This window comes from Haematobia irritans, chromosome 1, assembly GCF_050003625.1.
Source record: "Haematobia irritans isolate KBUSLIRL chromosome 1, ASM5000362v1, whole genome shotgun sequence".
Lineage (NCBI taxonomy): Eukaryota > Metazoa > Arthropoda > Insecta > Diptera > Muscidae > Haematobia > Haematobia irritans.
Window position 1 is genome coordinate 25,599,913 of NC_134397.1, and position 20,367 is coordinate 25,620,279.

Genomic DNA, 20,367 nt, shown 5'->3' on the forward strand with positions numbered 1-20,367 from the left:
AAATAAAATTTTGACAAAATTTTCTATAGAAATAAAATTTTGACAACATTTTTTATAGAAATAAAATTTTGGCAAAATTTTCTGTAGAAATAAAATTTTGACAAAATTTGTTTAGAAATAACATTTTGACAAAATTTTCTTTAGAAATAAAATTTTGACAAAATTTTCTTTAGAAATAAAATTTTGACAAAATTTTCTATAGAAATAAAATTTTGACAAAATTTTCTATAGAAAAAAAAATTGACAAAATTTTTTATAGAAATAAAATTTGTTGTTGTTTTTTATTGCAGCTTAAAACCATACATTGACTAAACTAAAGGGTGATTCTTTTGAGGTTAGGATTTTCATGCATTAGTATTTGACAGATCACGTGGGATTTCAGACATGGTGTCAAAGAGAAAGATGCTCAGTATGCTTTGACATTTCATCATGAATAGACTTACTAACGAGCAACGCTTGCAAATCATTGAATTTTATTACCAAAATCAGTGTTCGGTTCGAAATGTGTTTCGCGCTTTACGTCCGATTTATGGTCTACATAATCGACCAAGTGAGCAATACGTAAATAAGCAAAATTGCCGCATTTGGAGTGAAGAGCAACCAGAAGCCGTTCAAGAACTGCCCATGCATCCCGAAAAATGCACTGTTTGGTGTGGTTTGTACGCTGGTGGAATCATTGGACCGTATTTTTTCAAAGATGCTGTTGGACGCAACGTTACGGTGAATGGCGATCGCTATCGTTCGATGCTAACAAACTTTTTGTTGCCAAAAATGGAAGAACTGAACTTGGTTGACATGTGGTTTCAACAAGATGGCGCTACATGCCACACAGCTCGCGATTCTATGGCCATTTTGAGGGAAAACTTCGGAGAACAATTCATCTCAAGAAATGGACCGGTAAGTTGGCCACCAAGATCATGCGATTTGACGCCTTTAGACTATTTTTTGTGGGGCTACGTCAAGTCTAAAGTCTACAGAAATAAGCCAGCAACTATTCCAGCTTTGGAAGACAACATTTCCGAAGAAATTCGGGCTATTCCGGCCGAAATGCTCGAAAAAGTTGCCCAAAATTGGACTTTCCGAATGGACCACCTAAGACGCAGCCGCGGTCAACATTTAAATGAAATTATCTTCAAAAAGTAAATGTCATGGACCAATCTAACGTTTCAAATAAAGAACCGATGAGATTTTGCAAATTTTATGCGTTTTTTTTTTAAAAAAAGTTATCAAGCTCTTAACAAATCACCCTTTACAAGTGTAGCTTAACAAACAGAGGAAAAGAATGTTTGTCAAATTTATTTGGGCAAAGCCCTATAGACTGCAAGATGGTTGGATGGACGCACGTTTCGGAATTACCACATTCCTCATCAGCATCATCCACTTGCAGCAAAACTATCAACCAATTATCAGAATAAATTCAGGCAGTTTATTAAACCCAACAAAAACCACACTTGAACCCTCCGAAAAATATAATAAAGTTTTGACAAAATTTTCTGTAGAAATAAAATTTTGACAACATTTTCTATAGAAATAGATTTTTTACAAAATTTTCTATAGAAATAAAATTTTGACAAAATTTTGTACAGAAATAAGATTTTAACAAGATTTTGTATAGAAATAAAATTTTGACAAAATTTTGTATAGAAATACAATTTTAGCAAAATTTTCTATAGAAATAAAATTTTGACAACATTTTCTATAGAAATAAAATTTTGACAAAATTTTCTATAAAAATAAATTTTGACAAAATTTTCTATAGAAATAAAATTTTGACAAAATTTTCTATGGAAATAAAATTTTGACAAAATTTTCTATGGAAATAAAATTTTGACAAAATTTCCTATAAAAAAAAATGACAAAATTTTTTATAGAAATAAAATTTTGACAAAAGTTTCTATAGAAATAAAATGTTGGTCAAATTAACCATAGAAAAAATTGACAAAATTTTCTATAGAACAAAAAATTGATAAAATTTTTTATAGAAATAAAATTTTGACAAAATTTTCTGTAGAAATAAAATTTTGACAACATTTTCTATAGAAATAAAATGTTGAAAAAATTTTCTATTTTTTATAGAAATAAAATGTTGAAAAAAATTTTTCTATACTTTTACAAAAAAATGTTTATTTTGTTGCGAGCCTCACTGACGTTTTGGCAGAAACATAATCAATATTAGTATTTCAGCCCTATTTAAATTCTTTATAGCCCTTGGACATACAAACAAAATTTTGCTGCAGTTCAATTCAATTAGATTGACTTTTTTGTCTCCTTTATAATCTGATGACTTTGCCGCAATTTCCCTCTTACTGGCATTCGAGTTATAATGAAAAAAGAAATTATTTACAGCATTTCACAATAATATTTCATGCAGAAGGTTTACCCAATTGTGTAGGTTGTACCAAGTTTTCTGAGAAAACGAGAAGAACAATAAAAATGGACAATATTTGAACAAAACTAGTTTCCGTAACTAAATTCACACAAAGATGTCCTTTATGACGAAGTGCATACCAAGATTTTACCACTACACTGCCCATTATTAAGGAATCCTTTGATTTCAACAAAGAGGAAAACAAAAATACATAAATTTGAGACTCTTGTTTTTGTGTGAAAGACAATAAAGTTCTACTAATTAGAAAAAATTGTAAAACAAAGGAAACTAAATCTAAAGAAGAAATATTTTCTTTGATAAAATTGGTTGGCCTTAGTGACTTGTAATTCCGCAATTTTTAAGAAGTTATTTCAATATGATATGGTTTACTGTTGAAGGGGAAATTATGAATTTTCCAAATGTATTGGGAGTACCCAAAATGAAATGAGAAAAACATATACGCAGGAAAAAATATTCCAAAAAAACAGGCCAATTAAAATGTTTTACTGCAAAACACGTGGTCCTATTAAAAATTGTTTAACATTTTAATTACATCGAAAAAGAAATTTATAAAAATAAATTCTTACTTTAATTTTTAAAAATGATTTTAATGAAGTAAACACATGCACCGAGGCATTCAAGCGTGATAGTGTGCTTGATGGAAAATCACAATTGGCTATCGTTAGAACTATCCTTCCAGCATTTAAATGTGAATGAATCTTTTGATGTTCGTATCATTGTTCGTTACCGTGATGCAGACAGTGTTGCATTGTGAAGCCATTCCAAATGGAGCAGTATATGAACAAACAAAATGATCGGGGTTATTTGCCAAAGAAGCCAGTTGAAAATATACACCATCGATTGGCTACCAGAACTCAAGCGCTGCCGGGGGTAATGACGTGGACCAAAATATTTCTCAGCCCAAGGCTTCAATACTGCCTTAAAACATTTTCCCGATAATAATCGGCATTTATTTATTTAACCCTACACTGAAAAAAAGCATACCCGGTTCCAAAAATTTTGTCTTTACTTTAAAAAATTTGGTATTGATTCCGAGCCAAAGAAGCGGAGAAGACAAGTAAGGATACTTTTAAGACACAATTCTCTTTTAAAATCGGGTTTTGTGTACTTGCTTCTAGGAAGCAAATTTTAATTTTTCGCATTTTCAGCTTTTTTTCTTCATATGCTATCAAAGTCCTTTAAAAACAAGTTAACGACGACTTTATTTTCCAAATTAAGACTCGACTTCTAGAAGAAATTATGCTGTGTTTCAAGTAAAAAACGTCTTTAAAATAAAGTGTTGAAAAACATGTCCTATATTTGAACGATTTTTTGCTTTGTAGTCAAGATGCAAAAAGACAACAAATTTAAAGACAATTTCATTAAATTTAAAGATTTTTTCTAAATTACTAAAGTCAAGTTGACCTTAGCCCAAACATTTTTTCTTTCATGTTATGATATCCATTTTTAAATCAAATCACTTAATTATAAGGACAATACGACTTCAGTGAAAAGTTTATCGACCTTTGGTCAAGGAAAAAACTTTATACTAGCGAAATGCGTCTTCTATGCTAAGCAAAATTTGCATTCGTATCTTAAAGACATGAAATCTTTGACCTCACGACAATATTTTTTTCAGTGCACGCTCGAGTCAATACGAGTGAGCGAGAGTTCTGGTGGCCAATCGAAGGTGTACAGTTTGATCTGGCCTCTTTGGCAAGTAGACCCAACATTAATGTCAACATTTTTTGGAACATTACTTCTCAGTCAATTCGCCACCTCTCTTAACATATTGCTAATTTTTCAGTCGGAAAAACACTACAGAGTTTAGGTAATCTTTTCGCTATTCGAAGTTCCAGATCTTTAGAATATACTCCGAAACCCAGTTGGCCATCCAATTTGGAGCCATCAGTGTAGAAATCTATATATCTTTTATTCCCCGGGGTCCGTGTACACCACGCCTCACTGTTGGGAATTAGAGTCTCAAACTTTTTGTCGAAAAGTGGACTCGCCAAAGTGTAGTCCACTACGTTAGGCACATCTGGCATTATTTTGAGGACCGAACTGTGACCGTAAATTTTTTCCGACTACAGCGATAGCTCGCGCGACCACACAGCCGTTGTTGAAGCTGACTGTTTGGCCAAAATGTCTAAAGGCAATAGATGCAGCATGACATTAAGGGAATATGTTCCTGTCCAAAATAACGCCAAGGTATTTTGCACACTCACCAAAGGGAATTTCAATACCCCCTAAGGAAATGGGCCTAACCGTGGGAGTTTTGCGATCTTTGCAGTATATGACTAGTTCTGTCTTTGCAGAATTTACCCCAAGACCATTATCGTTCGCCCATTTCTCAGTCATCCGAAGGGCTCTCTGTATAATATATCTGATTGTGGATGGGAATTTTCCCTTGACTGCTAGCGCCACATCATCTGCGTTTGCCACCACTTTTATCCTTTCTTTTTCTAGGGAAACCAGAAGGTTGTTTATAGCAACATTCCAAAGAAGAGGTGATAGAACTCCTCCTTGGGGAGTGCCTCTGTTCACATACCTTTGTATGTTTGCTTGTCCTAGTGTGGCTGAAATACGTCTCTTTGTTAGAAGTTCGTCTAATCGAGCAGGGATGGATGTTGTTGAACGCCTCTTCGATGTCTAGAAACGCCACGATTGTGTATTCTTTGGCAGATAGTGAGCTTTCAATAAAGCTGACTAGTTCATGTAAAGCGGTTTCAGTAGACCTGCCCTTCGAGTATAAATGCTGTCGTTTCGATAGCAAACTTGAATCGACGCTAGTTCTAAGATAAATGTCTATCATCCTCTCCAGAGTCTTAAGTAGGAATGAAGCGGAAATCCGACCAATCAGCTAAGTATACATCATTTATATATCACCGTCAACCAGGGGATAATTCTTTCAGTCACTGCTTGTAACTCCTCGGGAGTAATTCCGTTAGGTCCGGGGGATTTGAATGACAGAAAGCTATTTAACGCCCATTTTACCGCTGAGCCACTGTGGCATGGCCAGAACATGGTTCAACCGTCTGCTTCACAAGAAAATGTGTGTCCAATAGTGCCTCCAGCGTCTCCTCACTGGACGTTGTCCAATTGTCCTCCGATGCTTTAATGAAACCTGGAGCGGAGTTAGTGGATGCTAGTACCGTCCGTAGTCTGGAAGCCTCGGACGTATTATCAATACTGCTACAGTAAACATTCTAAGAGTTATGCTCAGCCTTTCTCAGTTCTCGCTTGTATCCTCCCAGATTCTACTTGTAAGCGTCCCATTCCTCAGGAGCTCTGGTGGACTTTGCTTTGTTAAAGAGAAGAGCTTCCTGCAGGATTTCTTCATATTACTTAACTCCGTAGACCACCATGGTGGTCGATTTATGGGGTCTTCCGAACAAAACATGCTATCGACTTGAAACTTGGCACAAGTAGTTGTTATTGATGTAGGTAGGATGGTATTGCAAATGGGCCATATCGGACCACGTTTACGTATAAACCGATCCCCAGATTTTGCTTGCGTATCCTCTTGGAGGGGCAAATTTCATCCGATCCGGTTAAAATTTGGTACGTGATGTTAGTACGTGACCTCTAATACCCATGCAAAAATTGGTCCATATAGGTCCATAATTATATATAGCCCCCATATAAACCGATCCCCAGATTTGACCTCCGGAACCTCTTGGAGGAGCAAATTTCGTCCGAACCGGTCAAATTTTATCCGAAGATGTATCCATATCGGTTCATAATTATATATAGCCTCCATATAAGCCGATTCCCAGATTTGACCTAGGGAGGCTCTTGTATGAACAATTTTAGTGCGATCCCCAGATTTGACCTCCGGAGCCGTTTGGAGGAGCAAATTTGGTCCGATGTGGTCAAATTTTATCCGATTCGCTTGAAATTTTCCATGTTATGGAATTGTATAGCCACTAACAACCATGCAAAGACGTATCCATATCGGTCCATAATTGCATATAGTCCCCATATAAGCCGATCCCCAGATTTGACCTCTTGTATGAGCAATTTTAGTGCGATCCCAAGATTTGACCTCCGGAGCCTTTTGGAGGAGCAAATTTGGTCCGACCCATTCAAATTTCATCCGTTTCGCTTGAGTTTTTCCATGTTATGGAATTGTATAGCCACTAACAACCATGCAAAGATGTATCCATATCGGTACATAATTATATATAGCCCCCATATAAACCCATGCCCAGATTTGACCTACACGCAAAGAAAAAAAAACGTTTGGAAAACGTGTACCGAAAACGTTTTTCTTTTGTTAGAGTTTTTTGAATTGCTTCGAAAATTTTAAACTTTTATCACCAAAAAAATTAGTTTGTTACAAAATTTTTATTTTTTCAATAGAAAAAATTATTTTTGAAACAACAACACAGTCCATTTCGTTTATATCAAACACTGTTCTTTTCTGACTTTAGGTCTTTAATAAGACACATTTTACAGTTCAAAGTTTAATATACTACAATGTAATGTTGAACATTTTTTCGGAATCTTCCGAACATATCTGGAATATATGTAAAAAAAAAATTGGTCGAAGCAGGGATCGAACCCACGACCCTTGGCATGGAAGTCGGACGTAGCAACCATTGCACCACGGTGCTAAACTAAATGTTTGTTTCTGTTAAATAAACTTTGTTTATTCGGTTCGTGGGCGCCGCAAGCTATGCTATATAAATATAACTTATATGGATATTTATCTAATGATGACCATAACAGGTACATAGCTCAGTGGTTAGTGTGTTGGCTTACAAAGTGCATGGTCCGCGGTTCGATTCTCCGTCCAGGCGAAAGGTAAAAAAATTTAAAAATTTATAAAATCGTATAATTTCTTCTACATTGTTGGTATCACAGGAAAAGGTGTTAAGAACTAAAAACCATCGTGGATGTGAGAAAGATGTGAGGGAAAATGCAATTAGAGGGAAATGCAATTTTTTTTTTAATTTGTCCTTATGAATTTGTTTTTACATCCTGGAAAAGAATAAACGTTTATCACAAAAAGTATATACTTTTCTCCCAAATACACTTCCTTACAGCGAAAAGCAAATGAGAAACGAACTTTGTTTGTCTAAAATTTCGTTTGGGAGGAAAGAATTATTTTTTTTGCGTGTAGGAAGCCTCTTGTATGAGCAATTTTAGTGCGATTCGGTTAAAATTTTGTACGTTATATTACTCGTAGTATATGGTCTGGAACAACTATGCCAAACATGGTTCATACACTAAGCGAAAAATGTTCGTACTATTTACGATTTTGATCGTTGTATTCACGAATCCTGACGTTAATATTGAACCAACGTACAAATTCGTTGATACAACGAAATGCGTTACGTTGTATTTACGAACAGGAATTAGTCGTAAATACAACGATTTATGTCGTTGTATTAATGAAGTCTGTTCATTGTATTGATGACGCTCGTTCGTTGTATTGATGATGCTGAATCGTTATATTAATGAAATCTGATCGTTATATTAATGATGCCTGATCGTTATATTAATGACACCTGGTCGTTATATTAATGACGCGTGTTCGTTGTATAGATGATGCCTATTCGTTATATCAATGAAACCTGATCGTTATATTGATGACACTTTATCGTTGTATTAATGATGCATGATCGTTGTATTAATGATTCATGATCGTTATATTAATGATGCACGATCGTTGTATTGATGATGCCTAATCGTTATATTCATGAATCCTGATCGTTATATTGATGACGCCTTATCGTTGTATTAATGAAGTCTGATCATTGTAATTACGACGACTGATCGTTGTATTTATGATCAGTGATTGTATTTATTGATACATTTTCGTTGTCATATACTTACTAAAAATCCATAACAAAAGGAGTGTATTTAATTTTAATAATTGTAATTTTTTATTTACATTTTCAAGTATTTCTTGTGCTACAATAAAAACTTTACACATATAATCGCTTAAATCAATGAGTATAAAATTGTAGGTCATAAAGGAATATTGAGTTTTAATAATTCAGAGTTTTTCATACAAATACTTTTCATCGTTTAATAAACTAATTACACGTATAATCTTTTAAATTAGTGAGTAGAAAAAAAGTTTTAATAAAGAATTTTTATTTCTACAATTTTATTTTAATAATTCAGAATTTTTCATTGCTATTATCACAAAACTTGTGTAGTATAAAAAAATAACATTTATATTCGTTTACATGAATTACTATAAATAGCATAAAATGTTTTCGACCATAGGAACTTTTACGTTTGAAATTGAATTTTATTCACTTTTTCAAAAATAAGTTTAATTGTATTACAAAAATAATGTCTCATATAATGTTTGAGTTAGTTACTTCATTTTTTTAGAATTTTTTAGAATAATAGGAACTTTTGTATTATAAAGAAACTATTTTTAACCTTTTTGGTCACATTAAACTGAAGAGATTTCTGATAACAATGAAGTGACCTTGGAATTGTTGTTTCCATTTTCGATATTATAGAGATATTTTTCTATAAAAGTCCAAAATGGTAAACAAGCTTGCGGATATTGAACATTAAACAAGTGAAAAGATTTAAAGCACAAATCCATAGCTCGACAAAAAATTGTACAAGGGAGAAAATATCCATCCAAGTATACGTAAAATTTGTTAATTTTAAAATTGTCTTTGTTTCCTTCTGCGACAATAAATGGTTGGATTGGCTCACCTCTTTTTATTAAGAAATCCACATGTTCTTCTATGGCCTGCAAGTTTTCGTTCACATAAATAAACGACTCTTGTGAATCCTTTATAGAATAACGGCCATGTGAAATTTTCCCATCACTTCCTTTTCGTTGAAATTTTTTGGTGGGATATAAATATCCATGAAGGCTCCATAACAACTTTAAGACGCATTCATCTTTTTCTATATTAAAATTAAGAAAAGAAATTATGTAAATAAAATTCAAAACTATATTATATTTTAGAGCATTATTTTACTTTACCTTCATTGAAATGGTGTTTTTCAATCGATCCTAACACCTGCTTCGACCGTTTGTTATAAATAGCCAAATGGTTCTTCATGTATTCGAGGAGTTTCTCCATCTTTTCATCAAAATCCACCATGTGTGAAGCATTTTTCTGTACAACAGCAAAGTCTAGATCAATCTAAATAAATTCCAAATTGTTTGGTAAATAATTTCAGTTATTAACTTTTTCTTTTAATAAATTTCACTTACCAATTGACAGCCCAATGGTTTTTTGTATTGAGGCCATAATTGTAAAGCCTTCGATATATTTTCACATTCGTTGTGAATTTGATTAATCCGGAAGTTTGAACAACCGATCCAAGTAATTTTAAAATTTTCCGGTGGAAGGTCGTCGTACTGAAGGCTTTGGATACAGCTTAGAGCATCATTTTCAGGAACTACGGAGAAAAAATTAGTAAGTAATAAAACATAATTAAACATCTATGAAGCAAATTCCATTAACTTACCGAATTCAAATTTAGATCCAGAGGTACTAGGTTTGTCGTTTTTGTTAATATCCAAAGATTTTACACTTTTCTTATTATTGTGATATTTTATGTAGAGTTTACCTCTTCCATCAGTCCTTTATGACTCTAATTTTTCCGTTGGAAAAATTTCCAATATTTCAGACTATAGACGGTGGCAAGTTTGAAGGCTCATGTGGATATTGTTGAAATCAAAGTATTGTATTATAATATTTATTAACATTATTCGATTTTCTTCAGTAATTGTGTTTGTCTTCTCATACTGTGTTAGAATTTTTGCAGCAAAAAATGTGGCATGGTGTGTTCGTATGTGTCTTTTGAAACACGAAGAGTTTTGGTATGCACTACCACAACAACGATAGATATCATCGCACTTCAAGAAATGAAAATATTTTAAATGCATAAAATATTTATTTTCGTTCACAAATTTTTGGTCACACAAAAAACAATTCATAATTTAAATTACTCACAGACACTATGTAACTTTTTTTTTTCACTTAAAAACAATTAATAATTTCAATTGCCGAACTTGAGCTCACGACCGTACGCTTGTATTGACATTTACCAACTAAACGGCTTATTCGATTTGTGTCTGCCAATATCAGTGATGGCAAAAGTGTTTGAGTGATGGCAAGAGTGTACCAATTTTAATACGAAACTTTAGTCCTTCTTCCTTGGTACGGCAATATCAGTTACTTTGTAATAAAAATTTTAAGCAAAGATTTTTTTCATATTGGAATATTTTAACTTCAAAATTTAATATAAAGTAAAAAATAGAAAAAGCGATTTTTTAATTTGTGGAAACTAATATGTTTTAGTTACAATTTCGCCAATATGAGAGTTTCCCTCGCGTAATAATGTTTCATTTGGTTAAGTTTTTTGAATTAAAAGTAATAAACAAATCCAATTGCACAAAGAATTCCCCAAACAAAATTAAATGATAAAACTAAGAAATAAATTTGTAAATTTTTAGAAATGTTAACACTAAGTTATTTTTTAAAAATAAGAAGTTTTCCTAAGGTAAATAAATTTATTATTATTAGTGTATTTAAAATCATAATAAATTATGAAAATAAATACAAAAATAAAGGTATTAACAACTAAGGTTTTCGACTCAATAAATTAATCATATAAATTATATATTATATATAAATTAATTATATCTTATTAAATTTTCTTGAATTCGTCGAAATATTTACTTACTTAATTATATTGGTGTTTTGTTAAAATTTCTAAAATTACGCTTCAAGTTTTTTTCTGTTGGGTTGACTTTTTTTAAATGAATAATGGATCAATATGTGACTTAAAGTTAGCCCTTTTAATAAAATATATTACAAGTGCCGATATAAGAAACCGAAGTTAACATATTTATACATATTTAAGAAATTTATTAAATCTAATTAACATTTCCTTGTATGAGAAAAGTTCGTATTTAGAAAAAATGTACTTAGAATTTGTAAAAATATCTTATACTAGTAGCGACATAAAAGGTTAAAAGTTTTAGTTGAAGGCTTATTGGCTAAAAACTGGATTATTAAAGAGACATAACCGTAAAAAATTATTATTTTTTGCACTATAATGCGAATTTATTAGGGTTCATTCGCCATAATAATCGTTGGATGAAGGTAGAACATGATTTAGTAACACAAACCCCATCTTTAGCACAATATTTCTAAATCCCATCACTGATGTTTTCTATTCTACGCTTTTTGGATTTGCAACTAGACAAAAAGGCAATGTGCATGAACAAAACCAAACACTCATAGTCGTTATATTCACAATGTGTACAGTTTGTTTGCTTGTGTGCGTCAAAATAAGATGACATTGTCTCATAGAAGCCAATGCTTAGCTACTCAAACATGCAACAGTAAAGAAAAATGTACAGTCTTAACATCAAATTTAGGGGTTGATAACAATAGAATAAAAGCAACGATTGATATTCGTTATATTAACGTACATTTTTCATCAAGGTTTGTATATAAGGTTTAAGTATAAAGCAAGGTAATGTTCAACTCTTAAATATTAAAGAAATGAAACACATACCTATTGTTTTACAAAATAAGCAATATTTTCCAATATTTTCTTAACAAAATCGATATCAAATGTTCGTATTATTAATGAACATGGTCTCGTAAATATAACGATTTACGAAATTCGACAAAACATCGTCAACGATCATAATCGTTATATTAACGTATATTTTTCATCAAAGTTTGTAACATAGTAATGTAAGGTAATATCCAACACCCAAATTTTAAGAAGTAATACACATACATTTTATTTTTGTTAATAAGCGAAATTTTCTGCAAAAAATTTTATCAAAAGTAGCTATTGTTCGTAGTATTAACGAACATAGATTCGTAAATATAACGATTTACGAAATTCGACAAAACATCGTCAACGACTCATAATCGTTATATTAACGTACAGTTTTCATCTATGTTTGTAACATAAGGTTTTGGTGTAATGTAAGGTAATTTTTAACCCCAAAATGTTAAAGAAGTAAATCATATAGCTATAGGTTTTCAAACTAAAATAGATTTTCCAACAATTTTCTTGACAACAGCGAAAATAAATGTTCGTAGTATTAACGAACCTGGATTCGTTAATACAACGTCCTACGAAATTCGAGAAATCATCGTCAACGATTGGTTTCGTTGTATTAACGTAAATTTTCGTTGTATTAACGTAAAATTTCGTTGTATTAACGAACTTAAGTCAACGAACACCGTTCGTTAATATTACGATCGTTTTTTCTACCAGTGTATCGGTCTATATTATATATAGCTCTCGGGAGCCTCTTGGAGGAGCAAATTTCATCCGATTCGTACGTTATATTAGTATATGATCGCTAACAACCATGCCAAAAGTGATCCATATCGATCCATAGTTATATGTACCGCCCAGATAAACCGACCCCCTGATTTTACTTCTTCCTGGATACGTAAATTTCATTTGGTCTTGCTAAAATTTCGTACTAATCACACAAAATTGGATCATAAAGGTCATAATTGTATATGTTATATCCCCCATATAAACCGACCGCCATATTTCACAGGGTATAATTTAGTCGGCCCCGTCCGACTTTAGACTTTCCTTACTTGTTCTCAAATGGATTTTGGCATTTTTTTTCGATAAAATTTAAACAATTTGTACCATTTTATTAAATCTTATTCTGTTTTTAACTTACTAGAAAAAAGTTAAAATTACTTATTAAAAATATTAAAAAAGTACGTTATAAAAATTGAATTAAAAACACTTCCTCTATAATTAAAATAAAGAACATCTTTGGGAGGACATTTTTGGAAGTGCTTTCAAAAGTTGTGCCTTTGTAAGCATTGAAACAATAAAATTATTTGTCACCCGAATATAATTCTCAGCTGTCAGGTTAGCAATTCAGAAATAATAACAACCTGAAGTTGTTTGCAATACCAAGATCTGCCAAACTGTATTTTAAGGACAAGAAATCATTGGGCTCACTTAATGTCTGTGCTGAATGCCTTATATTTGGGCTTTTGTATGCTGTACAATATGAGCTTTAATGCTTATGCGGTTTACTACTATCCTAAGTTGATTTCTGTATAGAGATTTCAAAACTACTTTCGGCATTTTTTAATTATATATTCGTTTGTGTGCAATTTTACGAAATAAGGCATTTATCTGTTACCAGTTATTGTCCAATGCACTGACTGAAAATGACATTATCACCCTCTCTCTCTACAACTTTAGCATTTTCTCATTGTGCGTATTTTTGGCAAATCTATGTGGTTAAGACATTCTTATGCATCTTGGTAAATATTGTGGCAAACTTAAGCAAATATTTTGTTGTGGTTTTTCGTCCTTTGCTCTTTGGTCATATTAGTGAAAACTTTTGCTGCGCCAGAAACTCGCATCCCAAAATAGAATTACAGAGCATCAACCAACTTTAATCTTACCACAAATGTTTGTGGATGTTTTGACAAACAGACAACTTTTTCTACATAGGTAGATAGAGAGTTTTGTGTAACCAAACATACGACTTTTTTAAATTTGTTTTGGGTTAATTAAAGAACATGGCAGATGTAAGTTGTAATGTAGGTAAATTAATATCACACAAAAATCTCGGTTTTAGAAAAAAATTCAAATTTGTTTTTAGAATTTTATGTAAAAATATAAAGTAGTGCTTTAGCCGTAATTTCGGGTGTTCTCAAGTTATTTATTATGTTCGAATAGTAATAAACTTATGGTACGGTGACACTTGGCAAATGTTTGACAGTTTGATCGTCGCCACAGTCAAACCACACAAAAAAAACAAAAGTTTCATATTTTGTTAAGATCTTTATAAATGGGCATCATATGTTAGGGGCATACGAAGCGAAATAAAAAAAATTAAAAATGAAATTTGACGTCGGAGTCAAAAATTACCAATGCACGAAATATATCCCCTGATCAACCACGATCAATCGGACTTCAAATGACGACACAGTACAATAAATTGTATTTCGGGGGATCGTAGGGTGCACGGAAACAAATTTGGTGTTCTGAAATTGTCTTCGAATATGCTACAAAAACTGGGGAGTGACCGCATCAACTTTTTTTCGTGACCCTATCTAGTGACCATCCCTTAGTTTTCTTTATAAGGCACACGTTAATGAAACAGATGGGCTATTTTGCAGGCATTTATTTTTCGGGCTTTTTATACCCACCACCATAGAATGGTGACGGGGGTATAATAAGTTTGTCATTCCGTTTGTAACACATCGAAATATCGATTTCCGACCATATAAAGTATATATATTCTTGATCAGGGAGAAATTCTAAGACGATATAACGATGTCCGTCCGTTTGTCTGTCTGTTGTAATCACGCTACAGTCTTCAATAATGAAGCAATCGTGCTGAAATTTTGCACAAACTAGTCTTTTGTCTGCAGGCACGTCAAGTTCGAAGATGGGCTATATCGGTCCAGGTTTTGATATAGTCCCCATATAAACCGACCTCCCGTTGTTATCCAATATGCCTGAAATTTGAAATCAAGAGGTATTTTATGACCATAAAGAGGTGTGCCAAAAATGGTGAGTATCGGCCCATGTTTTGGTATAGCCCCCATATAGACCGATGTCCCGATTTTACTTCTTGGGCTTATAGAAACCGCAGTTTTTATTCAATTTACCTGAAATTGGAAATCTAGAGGTATTGTAGGACCACAAATACGTGTGCCAAAAATTGTGAGTATCGGTCCATGTTTTGGTATGGTCCCCATATAGACCGATCTCCCGATTTTATTTCTTGGTTATAGAAGCCGCAGTTTTTATCCAATTTACCTGAAATTGGAAATCTAGAGCTATTGTAGGACAACAAATACGTGTGCCAAAAATTGTGAGTATCGGTCCATGTTTTGGTATGGTCCCCACAGAAAACGACCTCCCGATTTGGGGTCTTGGGCGTATAGAAACCGTAGTTTGTATCCAATTTGTCTGAAATTGGAAATCTAGAGGTATTTTCGGGTCATAAAGAGGTGTGCCGAAAACGGTGAGTATCGGTCCATATTTTAGTATAGCCCCCATAAGAATGATCTCCCGATTTAACTCCTTGGATTTCTAGAAACCGTAGTTTTTATCTGATTTGCCTGAAATTGTAAATATTCTGGTATTTTAGGCTCACAAAAATGTGTATCGGATTAAGTTTTTATCGGTCCTTTTGCCTCCATATAGACCGACTTCACCTCTTGAGGGAAGGCGCACTGATCATGAAAATTGCTTGAAACTCAATGTAAAATTTCCAGATTTTACTTCTACAGATTTAAGATTTCAAATCAAGACGAACAAACCTTTATATATAGCACCCAACACATTTGACGGATGTGATATGGTATCGAAAATTTGGATCTACAAAGTGGTGCAGGGTATAATATAGTCAGCCCCGCCCGACTTTAGACTTTCCTTACTTGTTAGTTCAGTTTTTCTTCTATGAGAGGGTATAATTTCGTGTGTTGTAGTTTAAAGGATACCATGTTTTTAAGATTTCCTGATTTTAACAACGCTTTATGGAAATCTCAAAATGTGGAGTATAATTTAGTTCAATTATCCCTCGAGGCAGTTCATTCTTGCTCTAAAACATCTTTAATTTTACTCAATTGTTGAATATATCTTCATTTCACGTGATTTGAAAGTAAAGTTTTCCAGTTTTTTTTATTTTATGCCATCATTAAAAATCATGGAATATGCCACGAATTTTAACCACATAACCAAAACAAAAAAACATTTGTTGCAATTATTTAATTTTTGCCTACAGTTCGCCGTCAGTAATAATTGCGGAACTTTTTTTTAAAGTAAAGTTTTCCAGTTTTTTGGTTTATTTTATGCCATCATTAAAAATCATGGAATATGCCATGAATTTTAACCACATAACCAAAAAAACCTTTTTTGCAAATATTTCATTTTTTCCTACAGTTCGCCGTCAGTGATAATTGCGGAAATTTTTTTGAAAGTAAAGTTTTCCAGTTTTTTTTTTGGTTTATTTTATGCCATCATTAAAAATCATGGAATATGCCACGAATTTTAACCATATAACAAAAAAAAATACATTTTTTGTAAATATTTAATTTTTGCCTACAGTTCGCCATCAGTAATAATTGCAGAAATTTTTTTGTGGCAGTATTTTGTTTTTTTTTTCTTCTTTTTTCTAATGGTTAATTTTCTGGATATTTATGAGTTTGGTGGTTTTACAAGCTTCACGCTGCATGTTATTCCCCAAGGCATTTTTAGAAAAAGCAAATATTAAACTTTTAAGAAGAAGGTGTTCGGCCAACATGACAGATGATATTATAGGGATATGGGTCTTTGAATGAATGGTGGAAAAATCTACCGCAGGCATTTTATCGACCCCTGGAAAGAGATTTAGTATAATGGAAAATTGAATGGGATGTGATTCATGTGGCAAAAAGGCAAGGCACGTTTTTGAAAAGCTTTTGAGAAGCACTTAATTAAATTATTGTGTTGAAATATGAAAATTGGAATAATAAGGTCGATAAAGTCAAAAATCTTCAAGATAAAATCTTGCAAAATGTCTCCCATTTTTTAATGTTTTTCTTTATAGCCAAATTTCAAAAAAAATTTCTATAGAAATAAAATTTTGACAAAATTTTCTATAGAAATAAAATTTTACAAATTTATATAGAAATAAAATCTTGACAAAATGTTCTATACAAATAAAATTTTGACAAAATTTTCTATAGAAATAAAATTTTATTAAGATTTTCTATAGAAATAATTTTTTAATAGAAATACAATTTTGATAAAATTTTCTATATAAATAACGTTTTAAACAAATTTTCTATAGAAATAAAGTTTTTACAAAATTTTCTATAGAAATAAAATTTTGACGAAATTTTCCATAGAAATAAAATTTTGACAAAGTTTTCCATAGAAATAAAATGTTGACAAAATTTGCTATAGAAAAAAAAATTGGCCAAATTTTGTAAAGAATTTAAATTTTGACAAAATTTTCTATGGAAATAAAATTTGGACAAAATTTTCTATAGAAATATAATTTAGACAAAATTTTCCATAAAAATAAAATTTTGACAAATTTATATAAAAATAAAATTTTGACACAATTTTCTATAGAAATAAAATTTTAAACAAATTTTCCATAGAAATAAAATTTTGACAAAATTTTCTATAGAAAAAAATTCGACCAAATTTTCTACAGAAAAAAATTTGACCAAATTTTCTATAGAATTCAAATTTTGACAAAATTTCCTATGGAAATAAAATTTGGACAAAAATTTTCTATAGAAATATAATTTAGAAATACAATTTTAGCTAAATTTTCAAATGAAATGAAAGACCATAGATTAGAAATAAAATTTTGGCAAATTTTTCTATAGAAATAAAACTTTGACAAAATTTTCTATAGAAATAAAATGTTGACAAATTTCTATACAAATAAAATTTTAACAAAATTTTCTATAGAAATAAAATTTTAATAAAATTTTCCATAGAAATAAAATTTCGACAGAATTTTTTAATAGAAATACAATTTTAATAGAATTTTCTATTGAAATAAAATTTTGACAAAATTTTCCATAGAAATAAAATTTTGACACATTATTCTATAGAAAAAATTTGACCACATTTTCTATAGAATTCAAATTTTGACAAAATTTTCTATGGAAATAAAATTTGGACAAAATTTTCTATAGAAATATAATTTAGAAATACAATTTTAACTAAATTTTCAAATGAAATAAAAGACCATAGATTAGAAATAAAATTTTGGCAAATTTTTCAATAGAAATAAAACTTTGACAAAATTTTCTATAGAAATAAAATGTTGACAAAATTTTTCATGGAATTAAAATTTTGACAAAATATTCTATAGAAAAAAAAATTGACCAAATTTTGACAAAATTTTCTATGGAAATAAAATTTGGACAAAATTTTCTATAGAAATATAATTTGTTGTTGTTTTTTATTTCAGCTTAAAACCATACATTGACTAAACTACAAGAGTAGCTTAACCAACAGAGGAAAAGAATGTTTGTCAAATTTATTTGGGCAAAGCCCTATAGACTGCAAGATGGTTGGATGGACGCACGTTTCGGAATTACCACATTCCTCATCAGCATCCTCTACTTGCAGCAAAACTATCAACCAATTATCAGAATAAATTCAGGCAGTTTATTAAACCCAACAAAAACCACACTTGAACCCTCCGAAAAAAGGTTTTACATTGATAGCCGGCTTATGCCGAAATAAATTCGAAACAAACATATCTCTTTTCCTATGCCACTGTCAAATCATCGATTTGAATTCACATGGCTGGGTTTATTTTGAGCGTGCCTCCTCTTCTTTTTAAAATATCCTATGGAAATAAAATTTGGACAAAAATTTTCTATAGAAATATAATTTAGAAATACAATTTTAGCTAAATTTTCAAATGAAATGAAAGACCATAGATTAGAAATAAAATTTTGGCAAATTTTTCTATAGAAATAAAACTTTGACAAAATTTTCTATAGAAATAAAATGTTGACAAATTTCTATACAAATAAAATTTTAACAAAATTTTCTATAGAAATAAAATTTTAATAAAATTTTCCATAGAAATAAAATTTCGACAGAATTTTTTAATAGAAATACAATTTTAATAGAATTTTCTATTGAAATAAAATTTTGACAAAATTTTCCATAGAAATAAAATTTTGACACATTATTCTATAGAAAAAATTTGACCACATTTTCTATAGAATTCAAATTTTGACAAAATTTTCTATGGAAATATAATTTAGACAAAATTTTCTATAGAAATAAAATTTTAGCACAAATTTCAAACGAAATAAAAGACCATAGAATAGAAATAAAATTTTGACAAAATTTTCTACAAAAATAAAATTTTGACAAAGTTTTCAAATGAAATAAAATTTTGACAAAATTTTCGGTGGAAATAAAATTTTCACAAAATTTTCTATGGAAATAAAATTTTGACAACATTTTCTATAGAAATAAAATTTTGACAAATTTCTATATAAATAAAGCTTTGACAAAAGTTTCTATAGAAATAAAATTTTAATAAAATTTTCCATAGAACTAAAATGTTGACAAAATTTTCTACAGAAAAAAATTTGACCAAATTTTCTATAAAATTTTAGCAAAAATTTCAAATGAAATAAAAGACCATAAATAGAAATAAAATTTTGACAAAATTTTCTGTAGAAATACAATTTTAGCAAAATTTTCAAATGAAATAAAATTTTGGCAAAATTTTCGGTGGAAATAAAATTTTCACAAAATTTTCTATGGAAATAAAATTTTGACAACATTTTTCTACTGAAATAAAATTTTGACAAAATTTTCTATAGAAATAAAATTTCAATAAAATTTTCCATAGAACTAAAATGTTGACAAAATTTTCTATAGAAATAAAATTTTAATAAATTTTTCCATAGAAACATGTTGAAAACATTTTCTATAGAAAAAAATTTGACCAAATTTTCTAAAGAATTCAAATTTTGACAAAATTTTATTTCTAAAATTGCGACAGAATTTTTTAATAGAAATACAATATTGATAAAATTTCCTATATAAATATAATTTTAAACAAATTTTCTATAGAAATAAAATTTTGATAAAATTTTCAATAGAAATGAAATTTTGACAAAAATTTTCTATAGAAATAAAATTTTCTATAGAAATAAAATTTTGATAAAATTTTCTATAGAAATGAAATTTTGACAAAATTTTCTATAGAAATGAAATTTTGACAAAATTTTCTATAGAAACACAATTTTAGCAAAATTTTCAAATGAAATTAAAGACCATAGATTAGAAATAAAATTTTGACAAAATTTTCAAATGAAATAAGATATTGACAAAATTTTCTATGGAACTAAAATTTTGACAAAATTTTCTATAGAAATAAAATTTTGACAAATTTCTATAGAAATAAAATTTTGACAATATTTTCTATAGAAATAATATTTTGACAAAATTTTCGATACAAATAAAATTTTGACAAAAGTTTCTATAGAAATAAAATT

General features: G+C 30.3%; 1 protein-coding gene across 1 annotated transcript in view; it reads right to left on the reverse strand.

The window, feature by feature from the left end:
- Window positions 1-8,585: 8,585 nt before the first annotated feature.
- Window positions 8,586-20,367, reverse strand: part of LOC142222370 (uncharacterized) — a 48,949-nt gene continuing 37,167 nt past the window's right edge. The window contains exons 2-6 of the mRNA XM_075292496.1: window positions 10,111-10,220; window positions 9,830-9,945; window positions 9,573-9,760; window positions 9,339-9,501; window positions 8,586-9,259 (exon numbers count right to left, since the gene is read on the reverse strand). Of these exons, the coding sequence (XP_075148611.1) occupies window positions 8,787-9,259; window positions 9,339-9,501; window positions 9,573-9,760; window positions 9,830-9,945; window positions 10,111-10,220 (1,050 nt within the window). The 3' untranslated portion in view covers window positions 8,586-8,786. The remainder of the gene's footprint in view (window positions 9,260-9,338; window positions 9,502-9,572; window positions 9,761-9,829; window positions 9,946-10,110; window positions 10,221-20,367) is intronic.